Source organism: Propithecus coquereli, unplaced genomic scaffold (assembly GCF_000956105.1).
Source record: "Propithecus coquereli isolate 6110/MARCELLA unplaced genomic scaffold, Pcoq_1.0 Scaffold567, whole genome shotgun sequence".
NCBI lineage: Eukaryota > Metazoa > Chordata > Mammalia > Primates > Indriidae > Propithecus > Propithecus coquereli.
This window is the reverse complement of record NW_012151585.1, coordinates 577300-588296: the sequence shown is the minus strand read 5'-3', so window position 1 is coordinate 588296 and position 10997 is coordinate 577300. Positions and strand designations below refer to the sequence as shown.

The following is a 10997-nucleotide window of genomic DNA, read 5'->3' as shown; positions in this document are numbered from 1 at the left end:
GCTTAGGCTGGTTTCGAACTCCTGAGCTCAAATGATCCGCCCGCCTCGGCCTCCCAGAGTGCTAGGATTACAGGCGTGAGCCACCGTGCCCGGCCCTACAGGCCCTTTAAATCCAAGGTCTTTCATCTTTTTACTTTTAATCTGGAAAATTTATCTTCACTATTTCTTTAACTGTTTCTCCCTCATCTTCATTTAAAAAAAGTTCTTTCTTTTCCTTCTGGGATTCCAGTTAAATGTATTATTTTAGTGGTTACCGTAGGAATCACAATATAGGTATTTCATATAATCGAAAGTTAATACGTGTCTTGACCCTCCTCCTGGGTAGCTCGAGGGCCTTTGAACAGTTTCCCTGTATTCCTCATCTGACTTATGTGGCTGTGCAGTTCTTTCTAAAATTTTAAACCCCACAGGACTTTACTCAGCATACACTTAGGTTCACATAGTTTTTGTTCTTCATTCGTTCATACATCTCGATTTTCCATCTGGGATCAGGTTCCTTCTGCCTAAGGTATGTCCTTTAGGGCAGGTCTGCTGGTGGCAAACTGAGTTTTTCTTTGCCAGAAAATGTCTTTACTTCAACTTCCTTCTTTAAAGATGATCTCCCTGGGTGTGTAATTCTAGCCGGCAAGGTGTCTTTCAGCATGTGGAAGATAACATCTGACTGTCTTCAGCTCCCATTACTGTTGATGAGGAGACAGCTGTCTGCTGTTCTTCAGAAAGTAATGTCTTTTAAAAATCTGGCTGCTTCATATTTCCTCTCTTAGTTTCAACAGTGTTTCACTGTATAGATTGAGGTGTACAAACTTCTTTGCTATTTTTCTCTTCAGATGTGATCTCTCTTTCCTTCTGGGCGTCTGACTGCAAGTGTGCCAGACCCTGCTCTCAAACTTGCTGTGCACAGGAAGGCCCCAGGGATCTGACCGAAAACGCAGATTCCACTGCAGGAGGTCTGGGGAGAGCCTGCTCCAGGGACATCACTCTGCATCACTAAGTGGTAGCCTTGTCTCTCTACTTCCTGTCTTTTCCAGTTTTTGTCCCTTTATGCTGCAGCTCAGTCATTTCTTCTGACCCATATTCAGGTGACAGATTTTATTACACTGTTCCGTGGAGTTCTCAATTTCAGTTATTTTATTTTTCCTTGTAGAATTTCTATTTTGTTCTCTTTGGAATCTGCTATGCCACTTTTTAATAGTTTCCTACAGTTATTTTCAAGTTTGATTTTCATTTCTTGTAGCCATGCAGGGAGGGACTCTGTCTTATCACCTTGTTTAAAGCCTCTGTGTAGAATTTGCTGCTGGGTGTCTAGCTTCCCTACTGGGATGTCGGCTGCATAATATTGTTCTCCGCTCACGTGTGGACCGAACCTCCCGTGCTTGTCACTTGTTCCCGTCTGGGTGGGGGTCCTCTGCCTGTCTACTGCTCACTGGCCTCCTTCCCTCCTCTCCCGCGGAGGGGCCTACTCACGGCAGCGGGTACTTCTTCCACAGCAGCTTGGCCGGCAGCGTCTGGTACACCGTCTTCTGCTTCCCGTCAGAGCTGGGGCTGCTTTGCACGATCTTGGCGCACTCCATCTGTTCATCCCATGAGCCGGACAGCACGTACTGGGCCTTGCCCTGGCCATCACTCACCACTCCTGTCACCTGTGGACATTGGCAGGACCAGCGTAGGCGCATGCACCACTCTGGGCCCCCTGAGGTTTTGGCGGGGGGGCGGGGAGCCCTGCTTACCTTCCGGGCTGCCTCTTTGGAGAAGTAGCTATAGGGCAGGAACTTTATCTGGCACCGGTCGTTGGTTTTATGGTTCACAATCTCGATGTCCCCTGACTAGCCAGAGAGGGTGGTGGTAAGCGGTCAGTCCCCAGGCCATATACCCCATCCCCAAGGGCATCCCTAACCTGGTCGATCCAGAGCTTGCCCACGATGATGTTGTGCACAGTGGAGGTGCTCTTCCTCCACACGTAGTGATTCCCGCTGGCCTCGAATTCTAAGTGGATGGCACCTGGAAGCCGGTATAGGTCAGAGGTCATGCCCCACTATGTGGGGCTCTGGCCAGCCTGCCCATAGCCCAGTGTCTTGAGACCCAGGAGTCTTCATGCAGGCTGGGGGTTGGGGCGGGTGGGCCAGGGCACCAGCCAGCAGGAGGCCTGTTCAGGGGAGGCCCCCTGACCTGCAGGGAGGTCCTCCCCTGGAAGCCCCAAGCCAGCTTTTGGGCTGGCACAATCCTCCCTCTTAAGCAGAATGTCTTTCCCAGGAAGACAGAGGGCCCTGCTCACCCAGTGGCATGATGGAGATGTATTTTCCCCGGAACTTGCTGGAGATGGTGATCTCCTGCCAGAGGCTCCAGCCGTGCTTGGAGCACACGTAGTGTGCAGCTGACGGGGGGTGGTGGCTCACCTGAGACCAGACCCAGGATGTGAGCATCTGCTGGACACAGGCCCAGGCACCACTTCCCCAGCCTGCCCTGTCCCCAGTACACGCAGCACTGTGGCCATGGAAAGGACATCCCCACAGTGCTCTCCTGCCTTCCTGGCAGTATCCACTCTCCATTGTCTGTTCTTCCTCATCCCACGACTCTGTGGCTGCAGGGCCCCAGGCGCCCCTCTCTCCAGCCTACTTACTCCCTAGGGCACCAGCCCCGCCCTGGCCTCCTGCTGCCCCCACCACACCTTGTATAGTCCCCTGTCTAAGCAAGAGGCACCCCCACTCGATCCCTGTGCCTCAGAAGTGCAAGCTCAGACTGCCAACCCTACCGGGCGACAGGTGAGCTGTCCCTGAGCCCAGCTGTTGCCTCCACAAGTCCCCTAGGGCCACCCCCATGGGCAGTCAAACTCAGGGATGTGGCCACACAGGCTGGCTGTGGAGCTCTGCCTCTTCCATGCTTTCACTTCAGGCCCAACCTCCTCCGACTGCTCTGGAGTCCCCTGGTACCCGTTCTCATGCCCTTCTTCTAATCCTGAGCAAAGGCTGTCCGCAGCCCTCCAAAGCTCATCCAGCATCTGCCCCTTCAACCACGCCCACCCCCCATACCACACCAGAGGGATCCGCACCCAGGTCAGGGCCAGGCCTCCCACGCAGAGCGAAGTCAGAGCCCTCTGCTGCTTCCGCTCCACCCGCGTCTCCTTTCCTCCCCCCACTCTCTGCATCAGCAAAACTGCTCCCTGACCACCCCCTTTCTAAAAGAGGCAGAAGCATCCAGGGTACATACCACCCCCCAGGCCCATGGGAACAGGAGCCATGTCTGTTCACTTCCTGGCTGCACCTTCAGTGCCTGAATAGCACATGTCACGAGGGCACTTAACATGTGCTGAATGGAGAGAGGTATTTCCTTCATGGTTCAGGCCAAGGACCCTGGCCAAGACCTGGGGGTCACCCTGACTGACCCCCGTTGGCCACCTGAAGTGTCAGCAAATCTGCTGGCTCTGGCCTTCCCCATCCTCAGGTCTGGCTACCGCACCTGCACCCCTGCATGGGTCGATGCAGCCAGAACCTTTAAACTAGCCGGCACGGCTCTGTGATCTGTTGGCCTCCTATGCTCATCCCATGAGCCAGAGCCACACTGGCACCAACAGATTGGCGCCTCTTTTCCAACAATGGGCTGAGGCTTCTGGCCTGCCCGGCCTGGGTCTTGGCCTATCTCCTCGGGGAAGGGGTGGAGGGGACAGAGGCTGCTGTCACTGGCAGGGGCAGAGTCCATCCTGATGCGAACGACTCCTCCTGCCTGCTGCCCTCCAGCTCAGTGGTGACCCCACGCTTCAGTCTGCCCGGACTCCCAAGCAGGGCCTGCAAATGTCACTCCACCTCTCTCCATGGCTCCCTGGCCAGGAGCTGTGTCCTCCCCTTTCCCACACACCAGACCCGAGCCTGTCCTCACCAGGCTCTCCTCTCATGTCCCTACCAGGAGAGGCACCACTGGAACTCATAGTGATGGTCCCTTGGGCACAGGCAGTCGGGGTCAGAGGCCACATTCCCATTTATCTTGCTCTGACCCTGGGCTTGGTAGGAGCAGCTTGGCCAGATGTGAGCGGGCACTGCCCAGTACCAGGCTGGCCGCTTACCTGCTCACAGAGGGAGCGCAGGCCCATGTCATCAAGGCGGTCCAGCTCGAAGGTCTCCCCCAGCATGGGGTTGAAGGGCTTGGCGATGCGGTACACGGTGGTGGAGTAGGAGGACACAGAGAAGGCGGCCACCAGGCACATCTGCTCCACGGAGCTGGTGCAGTGCACCGCCTTGTCCAGCAGTTGGTGGTACTCCAGGTCCTCGGTCAGCCGCTGGAGCATGGACAGGGGCTCATTGAAGTTCACCTGCGGGGGTGGGGTGGGTGGTCAGTCCAGGCACCAGCCCCTGGCTTTCCTCGGATGTTCAGGGACATCCCTGCTTAGACAACACCTTCACAGTGAGGTTCCTTGGACAACCCTGACCAACACTGCAGCTCCTCGCCCAGTTACCTCCCTGGCCTCTCCGTGCCTCAGTTTCCTCCTCAGCCTTCCACCTTCTGGCATGCTGCCTCGTATACACTTGTATGTTCACTGTCACTCTCCCCTGAAAGAGGGACACCCCACAAAGGCCAGGGTTTCTGACTCGTCCACAGTTGTCTCATCAGTGCCGAATCACAGCAATGAGAATAGACGAGTGAATGGTCAAATGAGTCCATGAGTGGAGGAAGCGTGTCTTCCTCACAGTTTCAGCTGCGATGCCGGTTCTCCATGGAGGGGCCAGCAGAGGACGGTGAGCCTCTCAGGGCCCCCGTCTCGGTCTCAGGCAGGGCAGGTTCACATTCCCTGTGATGCCATCGGCTGAGAATCTTCCCTGCATCATCTCCTTCCAGAGGCCGTGAAGGGTCCTGTGATCCTCCCCAGTGCAGATGTGGACACAGAGGCCAGAGATGTGAAGGAACTTGTTCTGGGTCACACAGTGAAACCATCTGGCCTGGAGCCCCCAAACCCTTCCTCAGTGGAGATGCCACCACAGTCTGGCGGCATAAGGGTCCCAGCTTTGCCTTGGCCTGCTTTGTGACCCCGCTGAGCCTCTGCTTCCTGGAGAAGGTACCAGCATGGAGTGTCTGTCTCCTCCTCACATAGCCCGATCCTGCCACTCCCCATCTACAGAATTGGGGTGGCCAGGACACTGGGGCCTGTCAGGTCCAGAGGTGCTCCGCGTTCCCCACGTCTCTGATCGAGCCCCTGCCCTGCTCCTTCCCTCACAGCCTGAAGACCCTGCTCTCTAGGGTTCTGGGCAACGCTGACAAACAATTCGATAATTAGTTATGTGCTCCTCATGTGCCATTCAGAAAATGACACCCTGGGGCTGCGTGTACTTCACACAGGCTGTTGATTCTCGTCCATGTACAGGAAAACAGCCCCAGAGCACCCACCAAGGCTGCCCCCACCCTGAGCCGCCTACCGGCATGGGGATCCTGGAGAGCTCCCGGCCGATGCAGTTCTTCATGATGCTCCAGAGGTTAAGGCTGTAGTTAGGCTTATTGGGGATGCGGACTCTTCTCTTGACCTTGGATGAACCCTTGGGCACAAGTGAGGCAGCATCTAGCACCTGCCAGAGAAGCAGGGCATGCCCATCAGCAGAGACCAGAGCTCCTCCTCGGCCTCCACATCCCTGCCCTGCCCTCTGACCCTCTGAGGACTAGCACCAGGCCGGCCTCCAGCATGCTGCAGCCAGGAGGGCAGGCGGCTCTGCCTGGACTGTTGAATCGGAGGCATATCAGGGACCTGAAGGTAGCCAGAGTGCTGGGCCTGCCTGGTGGCCCCCAGCTCTTGGTGCTGGCCTGTCTCTCTCAGCCACCTGGAGCTTGGCCCCAGGCCAGAGCCGCCTCTTGGCTCTTGGGGTACACCCACCTCACTTGTGTTGTCTGATGAGGTCCATTCCACAGAGCCTGCCCCGGTTCCACCTTCAGCTTTTCTACAGGAAGCAAAAAGGGGGAAGCAAGTTAGTGACAAATCCCAAGGCTTTGGGACCTGGCCCCATCTTCTATCCAGACGCCTCAGTGAGGGCTGAGGGCACCCACCCAAGGCTGCTTCTAATGTGGGAATCTCCAATTTGGAACACTCAAGGTGGGGGCTGAGGGGCCCAGGTGAGCAATTTGGAGGGGTCCTCACCTGTTGATGCCCCTGGCAGCAGCTGTTCAGCAAAGCCCTTGTCTGGGGTCCCTGCACCCTGCCTGTAGGCTGGCTGACCCAGGCCCAAGATGAAGCTGGGGTTGGGCGCCACCTCTGGGACAGCCTCATAGAGCTCCATCGGCTCCTTTCTGTCACAGACCCATGTGTCCTCATTGCTTGTCTGACTCCCACACTAGACTGGGGCTCCTGGAGAGCAAGAAGGGTGTCTGATGCCTCCCATGCCCATGGATACTTGATTGAGCTGGGGATGGTCGGCCATGGCAGCAGGGGGCGCTGTTCCTGAGGGGCCAAGGCTCTGTGGGAGCCCCATGGAAGGGTGACCCAGGCCCACTGGGCTGTAACAGGCACTCAGCACCTCAGGGCATGGGAAGGAATCACCCAGTCCTTACAGGAACCAGACCCTGGGGGCTCCAGGCCTGTGAGGGGTGACGGGGCCGGGGCAGCCCAAGCAGGACCTTCCTGGCTGCAGACCCAAGGGGTTGACGCTGCTCTGATGATGCGGAGGAAGTTAGTTCAGAGCAGCCGAGCCGTGCTAACTTTGAGGACAGTGTAAGCAATTTTAAAATGTTCCTGGGAAATAGAAAACGACTATGAGCTGCCGATGGGACTGGAAACTCCCTGAGGAGTAGGAAGGAGTCATACAGCCCTTTCCCTGGAAGATGCTGGGACAAGGAGGTGATAGAGCACACGGGTCCACGGAAGACAAGCACCAGGTGAGAAAGGAGTGGCCTGCTGTGCCCAGCCTGCTTGTCTGTCTCACGCTCTCCCTGCACACGCGGTGCATGGGCGTCTGCTTTGGATCCCGACAGCGTCGTTTTTATTGCTAGTAAATGTCCTGGTCACAGTGTGTGTTCTACGGGTCACACACTGTATAGTGACATTTTGGTCAATGATGGATGGCATATATGATGGTGGTCCCTTAAGATTACCATACTGTATTTTTAGTGTACCTTTTCTATGTTTAGGTACGTTTAGATACGTAAATATTTGCCACTGTGTGACAGTTGCCGGCAGTGTTCAGCACAGTCACATGCTGCGCGGGATTGGAGCCCAGGAGCCGTGGGCTCTACACGTGGCCTAGCGTGTAGAAGGCTGTCCCAGCTAGGTCCGTGGAAGTACACACTGGGATGTTCACACGACGATGAAATCGCCTAATGACGCATTTCTCAGAACGTAGCCCCATTGTTAACTGACAAGTGACTGTATTTAGAAACATCCTGAAAGAGCAGGCTTTTATGAAGAATGAAACAAAGGCTTGGAAATAGAAGATGAGAAACTTCCTTCATCTCTGGGCTGTTCTCCTGACATGGTGGAGGGAGCCCTTGGGACCCCATGCAGCTCTGAAGCAAGAATGAGGGAGCCAGGGTCTTTGGACCCCAGCGGTGGGAGCCAGCCTCTACCCCACCTCCACGCTGGAACTGGATCCAGTCAATGCCTTGTTCTCCATTTTAAATTAAAAACCTCCTATAAACTTTATGTATGCACCTCAAAGCCTTTTGATTTGAGGAAGAAAAGAATCTAAACAAAAGTCCTATCTGGAACAAGATTTAAAAAAGGAATCCCCCAAGTACATAGAGCTGGTGAAAAGAAGGGCAGATGGAATCTAAGAACAAGGTGGGAGAGGCTGCCCTGTGAGAGGCTCCTCCCAGGCCGCAGCCATCCCTGCTGGGTGAGAGCCACACCTGTCTTCCTTGGCCTCAGTGATCACGGTGATGAAGGATGTGGCGTCTTCCATGGCATCGAAGTACTCGGTGTCTTCATCTTCCTCACTGTCCTCTCCTTTGTGAGTCGAGAGGCTTCCTAGAGACACACGCGGAGCCGCTGCTTTAGTTTGCAACTTCAAAAAAGGCCCGTCCTGCCTGCCTGGGGAAGTCCAGAGCCAAGGGCTTCCCCCTCTCCGCCCCTGCCCCATCCCGGCCCCCTATTCCCCTTCCGCCCTACACTGCAGCTGCCTTGCTCCCTTTCAATGTAGTCACTGCTCGAGGCCTCCTTCTGGAAGCTTCCCCTGACTCTCAAGACATGGGACAGTCTGTGGCCCAGCTTCCCTTTCTGATGGACCCCCTGCCCAAGGTCAGGTGGGTAGCCACCTGGCATCCCTGCCACAAAGGGGACAGCTGGGCTCATTTCATGTTTCTTTTGAGAATCTGAACCTAGTGCAGGGATACTATTGCCAGTCAGCGATGGGCGGGGGACGTATGAAGCCAACTGAGAGGCAGGCCAGAGCTGGCCAGGACGAGCGCACGTGTGGACACACTAAGGGGTGTGTAGGGGGCACAACAGAAATCGTGTAAGTGCAGCCAGTGGCAGAGAGAGAAGCTGAAGGTTGAGCAACGGACCCAACCCGGCCAGCCAGCCCTTGCCCACTCACCCTCGCTGAAGCTCTTGGTGGGGTTGTTGGACTGGCCAGGGGCGCTGCGGAAGGCCCGCTCGAGGCTGTTGTGCTGCTTGGCTAACTGCTCGATGGTTTCCTCCAGGTGGGCACGCTGCTCCTGCTCATACTGCAGTGCCCGCTGCCATTTCCGGCTGTGTGTCTCTGCTAGTTCCAGGAAGTCCCTGCAGGCCTGGGGTGGGGGAGTGGCTGTGTGAGCCCCAGGCCTCCAGCGGGGACCTGTGTGCTCCTACCTGCCACACCCCCACCTGCCCAGCTGCAGGGACAGGGAAGAAGGCCCTGGGAGTGCTGTCTAGCCTGCTTCTCCGCTGGGGTGGTCAGAAAGAGGTTTGCTGCCCCTTTGGCCTCTGTGGGGACATGGGAACCCTGGCACCCACCCTGGTCAGCTTTCCACAGGTTGCCGTTTGGAGAGCACCACACTGGGCGTCACTGGTCTGCACACTGCCTCCCCGGCACAGCCCCCTGGAGCTGGAGGATGCTGAGTCTTTTGCTCATCATGGCTGGGGCCCGAGCTCTCTGCTGCCACATCCTCACTGCATGCTGGGCCTCGGGTTTGTCACTGACCTCTGACTACACTGGAACCCAAGGCAGCCCTGGCAGCTCAGTCCACTCCCTGGCTTTGGCACAGAAGGAAGGAAAGCCACACTCTGCTGTACTACCCAGCTCAGAGAGGTAACAGGTCTTATCTGGCAGAACTGGGACTGGAACTTTCCACCAAGTTACGTCACAGTCTGTATCATATAACTGTTTTTAAGTTTCCCCCTTCAAGCTTGTGGCCTAGTATGACATCCAAATTCTTTTCAGCTTCCCAGGTGCATAGGTGGTTCCATCACATTCTCATAAAGCAGGGGTCAGTCATTCTGTCATTACAGTGGAGAAGGCAGCCCAGGCCTCAGCTGTCCCTGGAGGGCAGTGAGGTCCAATGCGGGGACCTCTGGATTTGCCCTTTCTGGACACATTCTTTAACCCAGTAGGAGGGGACCCGTTTCCTTGGCCCATGCCTGCATCGGTGGTCTGGCTGCAGCTCCCCCGCACTCCTCCCCAGCCCTTATTGGACCAGCCACCCTGGAGTGCCCGCTGGGCTCCACACACATCACACGCTGTCTGACCCAGAGGGTCAGAGACATGCCATCCTGCAGGGAGGCAGGCCCACAGGCCCTCCTCTGCGACACAGGGATAAGGCAGCGCTGTCTCCAAGGGCTGCTGGGAGGAAGTGGGGAGGTGATGTGGAGCACTGGGCCAGGGAGCACTGCGCAGACACAGCCTCGGGGGCTACCACCCACATCTGCACAGGCACCTGGCACTCAGGCCTCCCACCACCAGCAGCTCCAGGTGCCCCTCAGACCTCTTGTGCCATTTCCCCAGGAAACCACCTGGCCCCGCCTCAGTGGGGCCCACCCAGGCACCTGCCAGCTTGGTTAGTTTCTCCAGCGATTGCGCCCGTTTCTCTCCACCATAACCTGCTTCCCGTGGAATCCCCAACAGTCAGCAAGTGCTTCACATCATCTGCTGGGTGGCGCCTACCAGGGAGCTGGGGCTGGTGGCAGTGGGAGTGAGCAAGGGGGTGCGTGCTGGGCCTCCTGAGGACTAGCCCCTCCAGGGACGAGCAGGCTCCCCCCGGCTCTGCATCGGGGTGCCCTGCCTGGGCTTGGCTGGCTCATTCACCCCACAGGGAGAGCCTGAGCCCCGGTAGCTGGTCTGGCTGGAGGGAAAGGACCCCAGCCTGTCAGCTGGCCCAGCGACATATTCCTCTAACGAGCTCTTCTCTGGGCACTTTCCCTCCACCCACTGCCCCCCACCCAGCTCCCTTGCAGGGTGGGCAGGGCATGGGTGCCCCTTCTCATTCCGACAATGTGGAAATGGGCCCTGGAGATGCAGCATGACCTACCCAAGGAAACCAGCAAAGTGTAGTGGAAAAGGGCACATCACCAGAGTCAGAAAACCTGGGTTTGGGCACAGGCCACCCGGCCCCCTGAGCCCGCGTCCTCACCATGAGACAGACAATAATGTCAGACAGATCGCACACTCACAAGCTTCCCTGTCTCAGCTCACCCAGCAAAATCCTTGAGGTAGGACAAGTGAGATCATCCCCATTTGACAGATGGGGAAACTGAGGCTCAGTGCCTGGTAGCTCCCCCTCAAAGGCAGCAGGCTCCAAGGAGGCACATTCACTCCAACCTCAGGTTCAAGGTCCTCCCCGCCCTCCCTGGAAAGGTCTGGGTACAGGTCTCTGCCTGGCCACACCTAATTAAGGATTTATACTCACAGGTGTCCTGGCATAGGTTGGGGTGGGAAGGAGAGCTCATCTCGGGGAAGGAAAGAAATCACCTCATCTTACGCACTCAACAGAGTCCTGAATGTGGGAGAGCCTGTGTCCAGGCTGGTTAAAGATCTGGGGCTACTTTGAGTTTGCAAAGTATGAGTCTGTAAGGCTCCCCCTTGGGTGTGGAGCTGCAGTCACTGGCCACCATGCAATTT

General features: G+C 56.7%; 1 protein-coding gene across 1 annotated transcript in view; it reads right to left on the bottom strand.

The window, feature by feature from the left end:
* OSBP2 (oxysterol binding protein 2) overlaps window positions 1-10997 on the bottom strand; it is an 88803-nt gene that overhangs the window by 20033 nt on the left and 57773 nt on the right. Inside the window, exons 3-11 of the mRNA XM_012657967.1 lie at window positions 8499-8691; window positions 7813-7930; window positions 5849-5912; window positions 5400-5546; window positions 4055-4300; window positions 2273-2393; window positions 1895-1998; window positions 1728-1823; window positions 1465-1640 (exon numbers count right to left, since the gene is read on the bottom strand). Of these exons, the coding sequence (XP_012513421.1) occupies window positions 1465-1640; window positions 1728-1823; window positions 1895-1998; window positions 2273-2393; window positions 4055-4300; window positions 5400-5546; window positions 5849-5912; window positions 7813-7930; window positions 8499-8691 (1265 nt within the window). The remainder of the gene's footprint in view (window positions 1-1464; window positions 1641-1727; window positions 1824-1894; window positions 1999-2272; window positions 2394-4054; window positions 4301-5399; window positions 5547-5848; window positions 5913-7812; window positions 7931-8498; window positions 8692-10997) is intronic.